This window comes from Microcebus murinus, chromosome 20 (genome assembly GCF_040939455.1).
Source record: "Microcebus murinus isolate Inina chromosome 20, M.murinus_Inina_mat1.0, whole genome shotgun sequence".
Classification (NCBI taxonomy): domain Eukaryota; kingdom Metazoa; phylum Chordata; class Mammalia; order Primates; family Cheirogaleidae; genus Microcebus; species Microcebus murinus.
In genome coordinates this window covers 27,546,988-27,567,100 of record NC_134123.1, presented here as the reverse complement: position 1 = coordinate 27,567,100, position 20,113 = coordinate 27,546,988, and the positions used below count along the sequence as shown (strand labels likewise).

The window sequence follows — 20,113 nt, the reverse complement described above, 5'->3', positions numbered from 1 at the left end:
CATCAATACTATCAGCATTACTTTCTATTTTGCTCTCAGTCTCTGCCCAAAGAAGCAAAACAAGCCCAGTTAACAGTCCACATATGAATAGCCACCCATTCAACTATTTTGGCCAAATTAACCAGCCTATTTTCTCAAGCAAAGGGTAGGCTCATTGAAAACATTAGTAGGGCTGGGCGAGGAGGCTCACACCTATCACCCTAGCACTTTGAGAGGCCGAGGACAGGGGATTGCCTGAGCCTAGGAGTTCAAAGTTGCAGTGAGTTATGATCGCACCACTGCACTCCAGCCTGGGCAACAGAGCAAGACCCTGTCTCTAAAAAAGAAAAAAAAAAGAAAAGAAACATTAGTAAAGCTGTTTCCTTATGTGCTTTGTGTTCTACAGTGATCATATTATTTGCTTCTGTAAAGATAAATTAGTGAAAAAAATTACTCAAATGAATTAAAGGTACTTCCCAGCCTGAAGTCTGAGAGGTTCCTTCCTTCATTTCTATGCTTCTCGTCTGTCTCCCCAAACAGAGGTCCCTCTGAGGATGGTGACTTTGTTCAGCATTCTGTCCCTAGCAGAGGGCCTGGCCTATAACACTTGATGAATAAATGAATGCATGCACATCAAAAAGACCTTGTGCCAAGCTGTTTTTGTCCCACACGTGAATTTATTCAGGTAAGAGCTGGGCATCCAGGACATTTCCCCTCTTTACTCACTAATGCCCCAAATCCTTTCTGGAGGTAGATGAGGGTGTCATTTTTATAAAGGGCACTAGCTGAAATTATTGCTTGTAAGAAAAAAAAAATTATATACAAGGTCAGCATATACCTGATTCAACCCCATACCATTTTTTTTCCTTTACTGCACTGTGAGTGTGTGTCTACAAAGGACTGCATTTTACAGACGAGCTCACCTAGCTCACTATTCAATTAACTGGGGTGCACTTAGCTTTACTGTAGGTTTGGAACCTGGGATCCAAAGGATGCACAGAAAAATTATGGAGCTGAAGTGGTCCCCCTGGGGTATTGTTCTATGGCAGTCACTCCCAAGTATGAGCCCACCATTTCCAACAACAATAAAGACAACACTGGTAATGAGTTTTCCCTAAAGTTGGATGTATTCAACTGAAATGACTGCTCTTTGTCCCACCATTGTGACTTTCCTACAATGTTTGGCATTAATATATCCACTCTCCTATGTTTGCTTTTCATCCAAAGTTGCTGGTGAAATAAAAAGTACTTGAGACTGTGTTAGTCTCCTCTATTCTTTCTTAAGACAGGGTCTTGCCCTGTTGCCCAAGCTGGAGTGCAGTGGCATGATCATAGTTCACTGCAGCCTTCAACTCCTGGGCTCAAGCAATCCTTCCAATCTCTCAGCCTCCTGAGTAGCTGGGATTACAGGTATGAGCCACCATACCTGGCTAATGTTTTCTATATTTTTAGAGACAAGGTCTCACCAGGTTGCCCAAGCTGCTCTCGAACTCCTGGCCTGAAGAGATTCTTCTACCTCAGCCTCCAAAGTAGTCTCCCTTTTTTATTTCCTTCCAAATTAAATTGTTCTGGAAACCCATGGGACAATTAATATTGGTTAACTGAGTCATTTGACAGATAAGAAAACTGAAGTCCAGAGAGAGAAAGTGATTTGCTCAGAGATATACAATCGTTTAATTAGAGCAAACTCTAAAATTATATTAGATGAGATAAGCTTTAAATAAGTGAATCCATGAAAATGGAGACTGGCACTTAGTTGGTTCTCATGTAACATGGGGACATGTTCTCAGCATATTTTCAAAGTATTCCTTTATCTTAGTTAGTAAAAAGGAAGGGGGGTGTTCAGTTTCTGAAGAATTCAGAGCACCGGGTTTGAGACCTCTTTGTTTTTGCTAGAAAAACATTACCTTACACCTCACAGGAAAAAATCAACATGTCCAGTGAGTTATACAAAAATCAATGTTCATAGAAGAAACATTCCAGAAACATCGTCATGGGGCAACACAAACTCCTGGCATTGGTTTAATCACGCTGGCCTCTAATATCTAAACTGTGCTGCAGCCAAAAATCACTGGAAAGAAGTATGAAATTGGAGAAAAGGAAACTGAAAGAGGGGAGGATCAAAGAAGGCAGCGCAAACTTAAAAAAAAATGTAATAAAAGAGCGAGAGAGAGAGTTATAAAGAGGCAGTGCATTACCACAACGCCAATGGGTACATAGAAGAAAAGGAAACAGGGAAGATAAAATAGGGGAATTTCGAATCTTGGTTAAGTGTTCATTAAGTAATTTGTCACACATATTAAGGCCAGATAGTCACTTTTTCCCCTCTCGGGTGCTCATTCAGGAACAAAGGCTGAGACAGACTGAAAATACTATTAAAGCAAGGCAGAAAAAATATAGTGATGAGGTGTCACAGCCTCATAAAGGCGGGTATGTTTTCCTTCTCTTTGTTTTTAACAAGAATGTGGACAATCTTTGCTCCAAGCTAAGGTGTGCTGTTGTTGCTGGTAAAACAGGCAGCTCGGAGGGGTTAAAATCTGCCCGAGGAAGCCCAGGGAGTCCTGTTCACCATTGTGCAACTTGCCTCAGTGGTTCCCGAGGCTTGTCCATATGGGGTTTTTATGCTCAGTGTTCACAGGGAAAATGAGACCTTCTGTGACAGACCCAGAGCCATCGTTAGCAGAACAGGCATCTATAAACAACGGGAAGAGAAGCAACACTTAGCTTGTGAGATAAGCCAGACGCAGAAAGACTGATACTAATGATCTCACTTAAAATGTTGAATCTAAAACAGTCAAACACACAAAGGAAGAGAGTGGAATGGCAGCTGCTAGAGGCAGTGGATGGGGAGATCTTGGTCAAAGTATCCAAAGTTTCAGTTGGACAGGATACATAAGTTCTGCAGATCTATCGTACGGCACAGTGAATACAGTTAATGATAATGTATTATGCACTTGAACATTGTTAATAGAGTAGATCATAAAGTTCTCATCACCCATGCAAAAACAGATACCTATGTGAGGTGATAGATGTGTTAATTAGTTTGGTTGTAGTAATAATTTCACAATGCATATGTATATCAAAACATCACATTGGACAGCATAAATACATATAAATTTTTTGTCAATTGTGCTTCAATAAAGCTGGGAAAAAATAATAGTGATAATGATAACAATAATAACAAAGGTTAACTGAGTCTCAGGCATGTTCAGAATGAACATGCATGATCTTTAATTCTCACCATAAGCTAGTAATAATAATACTAATCAATGTTTATTGAGCATCTAGCACATCCTAAATGCTATAGTTCACAATGACCTTTAATTCTCAACACGAGCCCATGAGGTGGGTATAACATCCCAATTTTACATGTGAATCTTAATCAAATTATCAAATTTCTCTAGGAGTTAGGATGGGATGAAACTGGGTTTCACTCAAGAGCTGTCTAGCTCTAAAGCTCACCCTAGCCCTCTTGTACCTTGCAGCTCTCTCCTTACATAGGTTCCCTCCATACACACACCTCTGGTAGATCCCTTAAGTGGCACTTGACCCAGAACATGGGAGGCCTTGGATCCTCGCTGTGTGGTCTGGGTGGCCCTTAGCCTTATCATTTCTTTATTTACACATTCTGGACTGCAACCTATGCCCACCTCAGAGAGGCAAATGACAAAGAAGGGATTAAGGACTGCCATCTATTAAGCACCTGCGCATCTTGCCATTATCTATTTACAAATGTTTACTGAGCATTTACTGTATGGATAAGGAAGACAGTAATGTGGAGGCAAAAATACCACTTTCAAGAGAGGGGGAGACAGACATTAAATAAGAAACTACAGAAATTATCTTTTAAATTACAGTTGTGTTAAAAGCTATGAAGGAGATATTGCCAGAGCCCTTCATTCACTTGTTCACCACACATTTATGGAGAGCTGTTAGAGTCAGATAGTGCTGGCTCATATGAGAGAACATAATGGAGGCTTTGATCTAATCTGAGACACCAAATATGCTTCATTGAAGTGTGATGTTTGGAGTGAGTATTGAAGGATGAGTAGAAAGTAACTGTGATTAGGAGAGGAGTGCTCTAGACTGAAGAACAATATGTGCCCAAAGCCTGAGGAAGAAAGGAACATGGGGCTAGAAGTGGCTTCAGGTAAGGCTGGCCAAGTGGATGGGGCCAGATAAGGCAGGTGCGTTCTGCCAGATTCACACTTGCTCTCACAACCACCCTAGAAAGTAGATAGCACTCCCATTTGACACAAGTGAAAACCATATGGACACCTGCTCAATGGTGCCTGCGCAAAACCATTACCCCATCTTTTCCTTGTCATCGGAGCTTGCCTCCCACCCCAAATGGGGAGGCTCCAAATGTCAGCTGTGCACTTTCCTAGTCTCCCTTATACCTAGGATATTAATAGGTGACTCAATCCTGGGATTAAGGATTTGAGGGGAAGTTGGCTCAGGAGGACAATTCTGAGACAGAATGTTCTCCTTTTTGGGAAAAGAGGGAGGCATGACAGGAGGATACTAACCCTTCCCATCCTCCCTTCAGACCTTTCATGTAGGATGCAATGGTAGGTACTGCTGCAGCCATCCTATAAGCATGAGGGGAAAGCCAAAACCATCACAAAGGAGCTGGCCATCTAGTAGCCACACTCACCCCTGGCTGCCTCAGCTCTTTTCACTATATGTGAAAAACCTCTATTATGCCAACCATCTTTAAGAAGGTATTAATAAATAACCTATGGCCCAAAGCATCTGAATCAGTATAGAAAACAAATCTCAGAAAAGCCAAACCGTTTCAAAATTATACAACTAAAAAGTGTGTGGTTGGGGACTGGGGAGACTGAGTGTTAATATAGGCCTAATGATTCCAAACCCTTTGCTCTTTTCCAGCCTACCATATCCATTGGCCTCTGGACTAAGTAAACACTGTTAACTTTAAAGCTCTGGACAGAACTGAGAGACGACTAATAAAACTAATGCTAATGATAACCCTGGACAGTAAGAAGCATGTTTGAGGCTGCGGGAAGGCAGCCTCAATGGGAAGAAGAGGAGCCCAGCCAGCAAGTCCTTCTGTGGGGGCTGCTGTAAGAAAGCTCGAGTGTGGCGCAGACATGGAAGGATCCTAAGAGTCTAAATTTCTAATGTACCTAGACTGGCAAGAGCAAGGCAGCCAGAAAACTCAACCCTCACTCGGGACTCTCAAAATGTTTACATTAGTAAAGAATATGCTGAAATTTCCGCTTTGAAAATTGTATTTTCTCCTCCAAAAAGAAAGAAGTCCCTGCTTTCTACTCCCTGTGCCTTGTATGCAATTATGCCAAAGCACCAGTAAAGATTCCAATGGGGGTTTTGTCCTTGATGGGATTCACAGTGTAGTCAGCTGCAGATATTTAAAGGGGGACAGGGGGAGAAGTATTTTTCTAAAATACTAATTTAAAGAACAAATCAACATCTATTATCTCCTTCATTATGTTTTAAATTGTACAACTATAAATCACCCTGCAGCAGGTTATTCAAGGGCAGAATTACCCTGTTTGGCTTTCACGAAGGTTAGAAGAATGACATCTTGTGCTTTTGCTAGTTGTAATTTATAACTTTGCAACAGAACCAGCGTTGCAGGCCCATCCATTAGCAGGGTAGCTGCACATCTGTTAAAACTCAGCACAATGACTGGCTTTACACGGTCACAGGAAACGTAACCCAATCGTTTCAGAAGTTCTATAAACCCAAGCCATTTTTTAATGTAAAATGATTTGAAAATGCAGTTCCCTAAAACATCTGCTAAGCTCTTGCTACCCTAACACATGATATTCTTTCTACTGTTACCTGCCAACACAAATATTTGGTTGCACAAAACACCCCAAGAGGCACGTGACTGTGCTCAGCTTCAGATTTACATACTGATCCACAAAGGGCTGGCTTGGCCCTAGGAACTCTGGCGAAGATGTTGTTTACCCGAACCAAAAGCTTATGTGGAAAAAAAAAAAAGGCAGGGGGCTAATTTTATGAAGGTGCTCTCAAACATTTTTAAAAGGAAACATAACTGCACAACTAGATATACATGGCAGGGGCACGAGGCTGCATTTGACAAAGTAAATGGCCCTGAGAGAAGCTAATGATGGTTGCAAAGGCTGGAATACCATTTTCTTAAACAAGCTGGGTGAGCTCTCTGTGCTTTTCAACTGTCCAATGAAGATCATAGTTCTGACACTGCTGTGAGAACTGTTGTGATAAATTAATGAAAACATATGCTGATATGTGAAGCATCCTGGTATCTGCTCTGAATTGCCAGTTTGCATGTTACTTGGAAGTGTGGTAGGATCCCAAAGTCATCACACACAGCAACAACTGCAAATAGCCAAAATTACCATTGAACATCTCTTATGTCACCAGATAGTACAGTGCCTGGTTTTGTGAAGTAAAACCCATAGAGCAATATGTATGTATTACATAAATATATTATATATACTAACCTGCAATGCATATTAATGCATACATGTGTAAAATATAATTTTAGAGTAACTTAATTGCATAAAAGGAAGCTAGAGAGACTGGAGAGTAAACATAGGATGTGCACATGATGTGACTTCATTATTAGAAAGCACTCAACAGACTTTAGTTTCCTTGAAGATGTTTTGGAAACAGCTATTTGAAGAATCCTCCATCTTATCTTGAACAACATTTAAAAATTAACCTATTTCCATTTTTATCCATTAATTTTATTTTATCATAAATTGGAGGGATAGGAGACAAACGTTTCTTTTTCAGGCCCACCCCAATACACTTACCCAGTCCTCTGGATCTATAAAAGGAACGGGGTGGCAGAGACATGGATTTACCAGTAGGGGTCGCTGTGCTGAGAATTGATCCTATGAGTTTCTCATTAGTGATTATTATACTGCAGGCGGCCAAAATGGAAAAATTAATTAATTTCAAAGTGATAATGCATTTACAGCAACAATTAGAAATGTATAACTGTAAAAGGGCAACATTTAAAAGACAGATTACATTTAATAAAGTTGCACAAGAACATCCAATTGTAAAATTACTGATCTGCAACAATATTCCTTAAAGAGGCACTTAAAATAGCCTGACTCCATGAAGGGTGACCTAATTACTGTAACTAAAATCACCGTAGTCACAGCAAGTCACAGCAAATAAAAAAGGGACGTTGATATTAGCATACTGCTGTTTAATACTTAAGGGAGCCGGCTGCAGTGGGGAAATGAAGGCAGGCTTCAGAGCACAAGGCTGGTGTGTATTTCTTGTTCCCTTGACCACAAGCAATGGAACTCCAGCAATGTGCAAGTCAAAAGGAAAATGCTTTCTCCAAGGTGAAATGTAGATGATGAAGCTGGTGGCACAAACAGAGCACAGCACCAGCCATCTGGGGATGGGAGATGGCATGGGGGCTAAGCTTCTTCATCAGACTTGGAAATTCAACCTTTATGTGGAGTGGGAATGTTGGGCCGCAGAAATGTACAGCCCGTGTAGGGGAGAGACGACCGCTCAAAAAAAACTCAGAGTCCAGAGACTTGATGCAATAGCATGAGGTGGATTCATTTACCAGCGCGCAGGGGCGTACAGTGAAGCTGTCGCACCAGCCCTTTTTTCCTTAGGATTTTTATAGACAGAAACCACACGCAGGTGGCTAGGGGTCACAGGGTGGGGGGAAAGTTTCATGGGCTTTGACCTTGCACAAACATGTACCACATTAGCTAATGTCGGGAACTTCTAATCTTGGTCAGTAATTTCCAAGGACTAACGGCTGGGGAGTTACAGAGTGGCGCCAGCGAGGGGAGGGAGTAGGGTTGAGCGAGCAGAGTTTACAGAAGCAGAATGGCAGGTTAGATTTTTCTCCACAGGAACGGGCATGCAACCCCATGGTTTACGTCCCAAAAGGTGTTTGTACTGAAATGTCAGAAGTGCACCCTCTGTCCAAGAAAAAATGCCTTACCGTAATGGAAGCAAATCTAAGATACCTACAGAAGACAGCACAGAGGGTGACTTTTCCAATCAGTGCAATCTATGCTACTAGTGAAATTGACCAACCCCAGGTCTACATTCATGCTGAATCCTCTCTTAAATACACAGTATCCTACATGTTACTGAAAGGGAAATGACTGTCTGTGAATCTCACAAGTAAGTTGAGAGCCCCCACAGTTGCCTGCCCTACTTCATTTGCTGGCACTTTTCAGAAAGTCTCCTGTTAGGTCCAATGAGCCAATAATCAAGCCCAATTTTGCTAACTAAGCACAGTTTACATTAGATATTAGACAATAACTGACTCTTCCCCAACACACAAAAATATTCATCCCACCTTTATTTTACTTATTTTGTGTATTTCTCTTCTTCTCCCATCTGTCCTTGTCCATAGTCCCTGAGCTCTGGGATTAGATGACAGAATAACAGTTTCTACTATTTTCTGTCAACAAATCTTCATCCATTTAGATGGTGAGAAGTTTACATCCCCTTCCACCAGATTCTGTGCAGTCACAGATCCACCACCAAGTCTTTCCCATCACAGTTCCCTGATTAGGGACATTCCGGAAAAACAAGAAAACAAAACTTTCTGGCGTCATAGAAAGGAGTTCCTTAGCTCCCACCAATGAAGAAATACAAGCGAGAAGACTCAAGACCCAAAGATTACAAATTATGTTTGATGACTGGTCTTGTTGGTCATGAAGGCACTGGGTCAGCAGAAAACAGGAAAGAATGAACCTCTTTCCTCTTCGCCATGGTAAATTTGAACAATTCATCATTTCAATGGCACTAGAGCCCGGTTCAGAACGATATAACTCCTTTTCATATAAACCAATGGACGTAACAGAGTCTGAGGCATAATTAGGGTCAAAGTCACCCTGCGGAGAGCCTGCTCTTATGCAATCATCGAGAGTGAAGTGACTGGGAAATTTCAGAAACCTGTGACCCACCTGCAGAAGGGTCACTCGTTTGCTTGCTAGATGTCAACTCCACCCTGCAACATGGAGAACCACTCTCCATAGATCATTCACTCCAACTCCTCTGATCTGAAGTATTCAACTCTCGGACTACATCTGTTTACTTTGCATAAAAGTCACTTGAGTGATTAAAATAAAACATGCACTTATTTCCTCCTAAGCAGTTCAGGAGATTTTGATGGCGTTTTAAACAACATGAACGTTAAGGATAACAGGTGGGAATGTATGCAAGAGAAGGTGGCAGACAGCATTCAGAGGCTGTGACGTCAGCTGGAGGCTGACGGTCTGACTTGTGATTACTTCTAAAGGCCAAAACGTGTTTGGGAAAAGAGTAATTTCTGTGGAGTAGATGTTATGCTTGGATAACTAGAATATGGGTGTCCATTACTAGGAAAACATTTTTGAAGGCCTGTACTTTTAGAAAAGAAATCTACCAAATGTATTGTGTAAAATATACATACTTCATTCAAATTACTTCCTACTGAATGTTTCATGGAAGAAGTTTCTCAATATGGCTGATAAATGACCATCAAAAATCCAAAAACTCATAGCCACGTGTGTGAATATTTCTAAACCTAAGCAGGGTAGTGTGCTTCATCCAAAATGATCTGTGTTTGGGGAAGTGAAGAATAAAGCACACTTCTAGTCATTGAAGGATTTTCTGAGAGAGATTTACACCCATTAAAGAAAAAATTAGAACAGCAGACACAGGTTCTCAATGAAAACAAAGGAATCATATCTGCCAACAATTCAATAGTCACAAATCTATTAATACTTTTTTTCACCTCCTAACATAAAACAGGTTTCAAGTGCTGCACTCAACAAAACAGATTTCCAAAGTTTCTGAATCAAAAACCAAGAAAATCACATCAAAAGAAAACAAATCATCATTTCCATCAAGAATTTCAGCCAGACTAAACACAGTATTGAAAAACCACATCTTCTATCCAGCCCTCCGAGACACCTTTAAAGCAACAAATTTAATCTAAAGCCCATGGAAACGCGGTCAAGAGCCCTTTCCAATGGCTCTAACAACCTGACAATGCTGTTGTTAGGACCAGACTCATCCTTACAAGAGACCAGTGGGTGGAGAAAGGTGTCTGGGTTTCTCCAGGACCCGTCCTGAGAGACGCACTAACGGTTTTTATGGCGCTAAACGCTAGAAGCCGTTCACTTACCATGGACTTGGTGAAAGGCCTGGCCAAGGTAAACAGCAGCGTGTACACCCACCAGCTGCGATGAATGGAGGAGTACATCATATTTCCGGGATGCACTGCGTTGGACGTGACCCCACGTGGGGAGAGGCGACGGTGCAGCTCATTGGAGAAGAGGACATTGCAGAGCTTGGACCTATTGTAAGCCAACATGGCCCAATAGTCATTTTTTGATGGAGAAAGGCGATCAAAGTCCAATTTTCCTGAAGAATCGTTAATATCTGTAAATCTAAAAGATAGGAAATATGACGTGAAGCAACTGAGCTCTGACCTTCCATGTTTTTATTTTTATTAGAAATCTGAGGAAACTACGTAGTAACTACTAAAAACTCAATCACACATACATCAAGACAAAGTCTCCCTTAAAAATAGACAAAGGTGACTTAACAATATCAACCAATTGGATCCAAAGATAAGACTTTCAGTAAATGCCCACACTCTTAAGCGTAGTAGCCTTAACATGCTAAACTTCCCCAGCTCCTAACATATATTTTTCAAAACCTTCAACAGGAAGTTCATAGATAATTAAATTAAATAGAAAAGCATCTTAAATAAAGGGCTGCTGCTTTTGGAAACAGAAAGATACCACATTCCTAACCTTTGACGGGGCTTTCCCGGATTATGATGGCCAATGCTTGAGTCCTGTATGTTTTCATTTGAGCATCCAAGTAAATATAGATGAGTCTTGCTGCCTCCAAGACTCTTTTGCACATTAAAAATTAATGATTATAAAGGGGTTATAACCTTGTTGAGGTACCATCAATAGTCTTATACGTTTAAAAGATAAATGTAAACAAAGCCAAAACGAGTTCTGGCACAGTCTACTGTTTTTAAGTATACCCATGGCATGGACGCACACAAATCAAAGTAACTAGTTGATGTTTTATAATTGGGTCTGACGGAGTCGTTAAACACCAGCTGTTTGTTTCTTTCTCTCTTCCCTTCTCTCTCTCTCTTAAATAACAACAAAGTAGTGACTGCCCTTAAAAAAAAAATAGTTTATCACAAACAAAAGGAATTTTCCAGACAGTCTCATCTTTGTTAAAGGACACCTCATATTTTGCTTCATTCCATTAATTGTGGGCACTGGGCAATAAGGAAGCACAGTGACAATACTCTAGAAAATGGCTATGGAAATCAAAAAGCAAAAGGTAAAACGAAAATTATGGAATAATCCTAATGTTCCTTAATATGAACAGTTCGGGTTGGGCTAAAACCAAGAAAAGTATCACAAGGGCAGATGAAATTCACATTTTAATGGAAATCAAATATCCCTTCTCCAGGACTCAGTCAGTGACATCCAATTTCCAGTGTTAACTGACATTGCTGCTCTGAAGTTATCAACAAAGCCGGTGGCCAGAGCCCTCATCAAGGATACAGCAATGAGACCTTGAGACTAATTGTTGACTGCCTGTCTCCAAGTCCCGAAACCACAGCAAGAGCCAGACTTCCAAGCTTGATATTGGAAGGCAGTGAAACTTGGCAGGAAATTTGAAAATGAATGGGGACCTTTTTCTGGTTGTCATCTTGATTGCTGGTGGGGGCCAGGGATGGCAAGTGCCCTGCAATGCAGGTGGAATCTTGCTCAACAAGACTGCCTCACTGGACGCTCCTGCAGATGAAAAGCCTGTGTGTAATTATCTGAGCCTAGAGCCTAACTGTGCTTTTTTAATCTATGTGCAGCTTTAACATCCGCTGAATTTCCAGGAGTGTAGTGCAACAACTCTGTAAATGAAGAATGAATGCACTTTCAGATTTTGTGGGTTTCTTGGGAGGGTGAGGCTTGACTCGATGTGGTGCTACTGGAGTCTGCAATACCACACACCTGTTAACAGTCTGCATTTGTTATTGTCACACTGGAGGTGATTTATGCACGGGCACACATATCTGATTATCTTTCCTGTGGTCCTGCCCAAGCATTTACATGTTGAAACACTTGCTACTTTGTTTCACATTTATTTTTTCTTTACATTACAGTCAAGCTATCATACTGAATTAAAAATATATTTGTACAGGGAAGTTATATTATTTCAGAACTTTATTTCAACATAGCAATAATGTGTTACAGAAGAGTTGTCACAAAAAGGAACTTCTGAGTTGAGAACTTAATGATCCAAGCTACGAGAGATGGCTTGGAAACTCTATCTACTTAGGGTAGAAAGGAGAATCAAGGATTTAGACAATATGTCAAAGGTATGGAACAAATATAACACCCTTCACTCCCACTCTCCACTCTTCTTTCATTAACTACTGCTTGGCATATTGGTTCAGCACAACCCAACTTAGGGGCTACTTCTTCCAGGAAGCTGTCTCTAACTAACTCCCCCATAGCTAGATGTCACAAGGATTTCTTGAGTGTCAGTAGGGGAGAGAGTGAAAGAAGTCCTGCAAAGCACATTGAAATACATGTTTCCATACAAATTAAGTATCTCCTCTCTAGGACCCAATCCATGACATGATTTCTAGTATTCGATGATACTGCTACCCCTCCAAGATCAGTAACAAAAGTAGCAGTGCTACCTTTGTGTTTTGTCTGTCCATAGTGCCTCTGTTGTCACCACACCAGATTGAAAGTCATTTTGTCACCTGGTTTCAACACTAGACTGTGAATGTACAGAAAGTAGACCGTAAGACTCTTGCATGTTGCCTAATACAGTGCCTGACACACAACAGGGACTAAATATAGGATCAGAGAACTGAAGTTTGATCATGGGTGTGGAATTCCAAACCAAAGTCCAAGTTCCCCTCATTATAAAAAGCCTTGTTTCGAGTGTTGCTTGAAAAGCAAAATTCACCACTAGGTTCAACTCTTCTGTGTTCTTCATTAATATTTATATGCAGCACTTTTTAATGTTTCAGGTTTTTTTTGTTTTTTGTTGTTGCTGCTATTGTATTTAGAGACAAGGACTCGCTCTGTTGATCAGGCTGGTCTTGAACTCCTGAGCTCAAGGGCTCCTCCTGCCTCAGGCTCCGAATAGCTAAGTCTACAGGCACAGGCCACTGTCCCCAGTAGCTTTCTACTGTTTAGAATTAGAATTCCATGCTTTGGGTTTTAAGGATAAGGATGACACAGAGGTATTTCATTATTAGGAAAGAGTAGGTAGATTAAACTTTGAATAAAAGAAAAGTCATTCCTTCCTAGTCTCTAATCTAGAAAAAAAGGCACACACACACACACACACACACACACACACACACACACACACGCCATAATGAGAAACTGGATGGAAGAAGGTTGATAGTTTCAAGATGGAGAAGCACCAGTTGCTAAATATCAGGTGCACCCTCTGCAAACAGCCCTCTCTTATAAAGCTGACTCCTGATTTTCTTCCCCACAGCCAACAAGGCAGAAAACCCATTTTAAGGTCTGATCAGCTTGCCCTGACAGCCCTCCAGGAAGTGGGAAGGGTAGACAAGCTTCTGGTCCCTCTGAACCAAGGCAGGCCTCCTGAAAAACGACCATGTTCACCTCTCAGCTCAAGAGGCAGTAAAACCACTTTTCAAATGCTGCCTATTCTATTTTCAAGTTGAAAAATTGGCAAAGCTAAACAATAATATCCTAATAGAATTCTCCCTTCCTAGTACATTAAAATATTAACATTTGCTCTGTGGACATTAGCATTTGCTTTTGGAGGGGACCCCCCATCACATATTTCTATATATACTGCTCTGTTCTTTTTTTTATTTTAACTGAGGATTTTTTAAAATTCCCCAACTAAAATAATTAGGCTAGATTCTATACAGACAAAAGCTAGCATGTTCAAAGAATAGAACTGAATTTGCATCAGAAATTGTGTGTGTGTGTGTGTGTGTGTGTGTGTGTATGTGTAGCAATTTGGCACTCAACACAGCTGCAGCCATTTAGAGTTGTTCAGCCAGCGCTCTGCGCTTTTCATTCTATTTTAATTGTTATCTGAAATTTTTTCACAGCAAGGAAGTCAAGTTCTCATTTCAATGTGATGTATTTTAGGTATGCAGAAACTCAATTCGCTGCTCAGACTCCAGATAAGTAACTAAAACACAGTGAAGACACAGGAAGGCTAATAAATATTTTGCCTTGGGGCAGTCTAGTATAATATTTTCTGTAAACATAGGACTTTATTTTTCCCCTAACAGGGGGTCTTGACTCCAACGACGAGATTCCGCCAAGGTTTATGAAGGTAATTAGATATCAACACTTGCATTTTACAACATGGTTTAGGGCTCTGGGTTCTGAGAAAGTGCTTTCGTGGGCTGCCTGCACCAAGTACCCACGCTCTCTCTCAGCTACCAAGAGATGCGGCACAAGTGTAATGCACAAGCCAGTTTGGGGGAATCTGCATTTTGTAAAAATACCCTTTAATAATGTGCAAAGAAAAACTGGAAAGCAGAAAACCTGTCATCAGACAGGAGGGCACCTGACAACACACTTCAGGAAGGCCTTGCCTCTAGACTGAAACAGATCTAATTCAGGACATCAAGGCCCTTCCTCCCAAAATCATCTTTTTAATGAAATTAAGATTCAAGATCTCCAAGGTTGGCATGAATTACATTGTAGTTAAGGAGAGAACAAAGATGTCACACAAAATACCATTTGAGATACAGATTTACAAAGGAAAGTGAGCAGCTGACAATTCGACATAATCTCCCATTAAATACCAGCTCATTTAAACATATCCCGCGGTGCCCTCCACATCTGGTAAACGATTGGGGCTGGCAGATTTATTTCCGGAGCTCTCTCTCCCGCCTGCCCCCGCGGTAGCCTCCCTCGCTCCTTTCCAGGGCCACTCCACTCTCTTTCAGAAACCTGGTGTGATTTGCAAAGATAAGGCTGTCCAGATTTTGTTACCACCTAATTACTAGATGTTTCACGTCTTTTAACACGGGGGAGGATTATTACTGGCATTTTCCTTTCATTTCAGCCATCATAAATTTAAAATGGTAAAAGTAAATCTATCTGCAGTGTGTCACTTATACCATAAGCCCCTGTGTTTGGGAGTGATAAAGGGTTCAAGCTAACCCTTGGCTGGTCTCTCTCTTCCAAGTCCCAGGGGTTACATTTTATGGAAGTATGATTAAAAAAATAAGCTTCATTCTGGGTCACTAAAACATTTCAGGACTTAAGACGGAAAAGGAGGAGAAAAAAATAGGCCCTTGCACATTATTTTTTTTCCCCAGCTACTTGCTAAGAGTGAAAGCTCTTCCCTCTACCCCCCAGCTCCCACACCAAGAAAATTCGACAAAGAAATCTCCCCAACAAGTATTAAATCTAGCCTCGCCCAGCAAGTCCTTTGTCTTTTCTGAGTACTTCTCTTTAGACAAATAGTTGTTTATACAACTCCAGAAACAAATATGCTGAAAATACGATGAAATTTTCAAATGTCTTTTTAGTCAATTGAATATTCTCCTAATGGTAATAGAAAAGAAGTGCCATCTGATGTTTTAATTGAAATTTTAACCAAAAGAGGCATGGCCAGATTTCTAATATGCTCTAACTACAGTACTTCCCTTTCTACAATTACACAGCTAATGTCTGCATTGAATTCCCTAATTTCTCATTATAAAACAATTGGATTTCATCTCACAGTCTTTAATTGCATTGTTTCTCCTGCTAGAATAACTGCACATTCTTCTTGGTAAGATGTTGAAGTTGTTGAATTACAAATCAATAAAGGTCATGCCATTCAGATTTAATCAATTATTATTCCATCTCCAAGCGAAATCAATGAGGAGCTCGAAGTATAGTTGTAAAAACAATCTACATCGCTATAGACAGTCCCCCCAAACGATCCCCCACAATCACAGGGACACACAAAAAGACCTGGAAAAACTGAAGACAGACTGGAAAAAGCAAGGCAGGTTGGGTACATCCACACTTCTCCAAGTAGGACTAATCAAAATCATTTTTGGAAAGAGAACCTTGCAGAAATGTTAGCTGGTGCAAGAAAGGGGATAAGTGAAAAAACATCAAATGTTAACCCACCTATGGGACTCTGAAGAGACCACAATGACACGGGCAGGGGCCGAGCGGCACAACACATCCTGCAGGAGCTGGACGAGGTAAAAGTGCCCCAGGTGATTCACCTGGAAGGTGGTTTCCAGGCCATCTTTTGTCAGGCTCCAGGGTAGAGCAAAAGCCGCTGCATTGCACACGAGCACATGAAGAGACCTGAAAAATAAAATACTCAACATTATGTGGATATAAACACTCTAAAACCAAGGATAATCCAAGTTCCCTCAGGTATAACCAATTCCTTCCCTGTTTTCAAGATGCCCATCATTTAGAAATGGAATACCCTAGAACGTTGTATCACTTTGAGAAGGCAACTGTCCTGCATTGCTGGGGAATGACAGTGTTCCTAGGACACAGGAGCTTCAGTACTACAAACCAGGACAGCACCAGACAAACCGGAATGAGCTGGTCACCCTAGTTGGAACCCAGGTTCTACCACCTGATTAGGTCTGTGCTTCCTAATTCATCCAATTGTCACCTTCTTTATAAATCAAAATAGCCCTTAAAACAGATGTGAGGGATAAAGGAGAAAATATGCAGTAAAAAAGTCGGGACACAGGACCCAGATCTTAGTAGGTACCAGGCAAACATATCAAAGGGGAAATGTTCTGTCTGAAGAGACAAGCACACATTGTTTAAATATACAATATTCTTTTTAGATGTCAGATTAAATCCACATTTCAGAAATAAGCACCTGCAGATAGATGACTGCAAGTCTGTTATAATATTCTCTCTTATTTGTAAATATTGAATTTGACCATAATACAATTTTTAACAAAATAAGCTATTTACATGAATCAAAATCTTAAATTCTCATAAAGAAATTTTACTTGTCTGAAATTATCCTAATATACTAATAAGAATTGAACAATGAAATATATTCAAGGCTATCCACAGTGTTTATAATTGCAACATAAAAGCAACAAGTAGAAGTAAACTAAATATCCAATTGGGAAATTATTAAGTAAACTAGAATATACCCACATGATGAAATACTATGCAGACATTAAAATAACAAACAAATCTAGTGAACCTGTCTGAAACATTCATGTTATAAAACAAAATATAAAATATTGTACGATTACCCACAGACGCACACACGAACACAGATATGGGAGAGAGAGAATGGTAATGAAAAATATATAAAAATGTTCAGAGTTATTGTCTGTAGAGGCGGGTTGTGTCTTAAATTGTCTTATTTCTAAGTTTATATGTATTTTTTTCATTTTTCCATAATTAACATGTATTATCTTTGTGATAAGGAAAACATGCAATTAAATAAATATTTTACAGGGAAAACAAGCATTTTAGAAATTTATGTAAAATATCAAATAAAAGAGAAATAGACAGGGTGAGGGTTTACAGGTGTGCTGGATTAAGATTCAAAGATCTGCATTTTTGTCCCAGTTTCAGACAAATCACCCAACAAGGTCTTTGAGCTTCTAATTCCTTACTATAAAATGAGGGACTGGATACTGATGGTGTTGCTTCCTCACATAGTTCAGATTCCATGGCAATTGCTTGCAGGTAGTATTTCCTATGTGATATAGGAAGTAAAATCTTATCTATATTTTCATCTAAAAAAATTCAGTGTTTTCACAGAAATTTTTCATAGATCTATCACTATTTGCCACAAACTGATCTTATTCCCCTCATGAGAGATCATAGCCTAAAAGTTGCAAGTTGCTAAAAAATACATGTTTGTATACAATAATGGCAAACAAAGAAAAGTATCTATAAAAATTAAAATAATCTGTTATCTGAAAAAAAAATAAAGAGAAACAAAATGGCAAATATATGCGAAGATATAGAGGCTCCATATGTTTTACTATATAAAGAATTCTTACAAATTAATAAGAGAAACACATTCTAAGAATCTAACAGAAATATTGACAAAGATGTTAAAAATTCTATATAACTGGATCACAAATGACCAGTGCAATACTTAACATGTTCAACTACATTAGTAGTAAAAATTAATAAAATAGTTTCTATTGTATCAGCACATTTATTCATAATGTTATTATTATGTTATTACATAGCTAGTAGGAATATATGTTCCTGTACTCTGGATATTAAGTTGAAAATGTATATCATAAGAATTAGAAAGGTTCACATTCTTTTCCTTTAGGTATATACCCATGTTGGATCAAATGGTAGTTCTAATTTTATTTCTTTGAGAAATCACCACACTGTTGTGTAGAATTGTGCTAATTTACATTCCCACCAACAGCATATAAGCATTCCCTTTTCTTTGTATCCTCACCACTATCTGTTATTTTTGAATTTTGAATAATAGCTATTCTGACTGGTGTAAGAAGGTATCTCGTTGTGGTTTTAATTTACATTTTTCTGATGATTAGTGATATTGAGCATATTTTCGTATGCTGGTTGACCATTTGTATATCTTCTTTTAAAAAATGTCTATTCATATCTTTTGCCACTTTTTAATGGGCTATTTGTTTTTGTTTGTTTGTTTGTTTTGTTGAGTTGTTTGAGTTCCTGATAGATTCTGGATATTAGTCCTTTGTCACATGCATAGTTTTCAAATATTTTCTCCTATTCTATAGGCTGTCTGTTCACTCTGTTGACTAAAATTCACCCATTTAAAGTGTACAATTCAATGGTTTTAGTATATTCACAGTTATGCAACTATCCCTGCATTCTAATTTTACAGCATTTCCATTACTCAAAAAAAAAAAAAAAAATATATATATATATATATATATATATATATATATATATATATATAGCAATCACTAACCATCCCCTATCGACCCATGTTTCCATCCTCCAAACCCCAGCAATCTACTTTCTGGACATTTCATATACTAAAAGGAATCATACAATACGGGGTCTTTTGTGATTGGCTTCTTTCACTTGGCAAGATGTTTGCAAGGTTCATCCATGCTGTAGCATGTATCAGTACTTCATTCCTTTTTATGGGCAAAAATATTTCATTGTATGAATATACCATATTTAGTTTATCCATTCACCAGTTGATGGACATTTGGGTTATTTCCACTTAATTGGCCATTATGAATATTGAGACTATGAACATTCATTTACAAGATACTGTGGAAATACAAGTTTTAATTTTTCTTGATAATACACCCAGGAGTGAAATTGCTGGGTCATATGGTAACTGAATGTTTAACTTTTTGAGGAACTGCCAAACTGTTTTCCAAAGTGGCTGCATATTTTTACATTCCCATCAGAAATGTAATAGAATTCTAATGTATCCACATTTTTCTGTATATTTATCTTTTTATTTTAGCCGTAGTAGTGAGCATTAAGTGGTATCTCATTGTAGTTTTTATTTGCATTTCCCTAATGACTAATGAGTTGAGCATCTTTTTATGTGCTCATTGGCAATTCATGTATCTGTTTTGGAAAAATGTCTATTCAGATCCTATGCTCATTTATTAACTGAGTTATCTTTTATTATTGAATTATAAAAGTCCTTTATTCTAGATACAACTCTAATTAAATATAAAATTTGTAAATATTTCTCCCATTCTGTAGATTATCTATACACTTTCTGGATGGTATCATTTGAAGCACAAAAGCTTTTCATTTTGACAAAATCCAATTTATCTCCTCCCCCCTTCTTTTGTCACTTATGCTTTTGGGGCTTTATTTAAGAAACCATTGCCTAACCCAACAACACAAACATATACTCCTATGTTTTATTTTAAGGCTTGTATAGTTTTAGCTCTTACATTTAAGTATATGGCCCACTTTTTGCTACTTTTGTATGGTGTATGCAAGTGATCTAACTTCATTCTCTTGCATATGGATATACAGCTGTTCCAGAATCATTTGTTGAAGTATTCTTTCCTCATTGAATTGTTTTGGCACCCTTGTTGAAAACCAACTTACCACATGTAAGGATTTATTTCTGGACTCTCAATTCTGTTCTATTATCTATATGTCTATCCTTATGCCAGTATGACACTGTCTTT

At 39.1% G+C, this 20,113-nt stretch overlaps 1 protein-coding gene across 2 annotated transcripts in view; it reads right to left on the bottom strand.

The window, feature by feature from the left end:
- Positions 1 to 20,113, bottom strand: part of WWOX (WW domain containing oxidoreductase) — a 915,638-nt gene that overhangs the window by 634,072 nt on the left and 261,453 nt on the right. For both annotated transcript variants that reach the window (XM_012749330.3, XM_012749333.2), the window contains exons 7-8: positions 16,119 to 16,304; positions 10,121 to 10,385 (exon numbers count right to left, since the gene is read on the bottom strand). In XM_012749330.3, the coding sequence (XP_012604784.1) occupies positions 10,121 to 10,385; positions 16,119 to 16,304 (451 nt within the window). The remainder of the gene's footprint in view (positions 1 to 10,120; positions 10,386 to 16,118; positions 16,305 to 20,113) is intronic.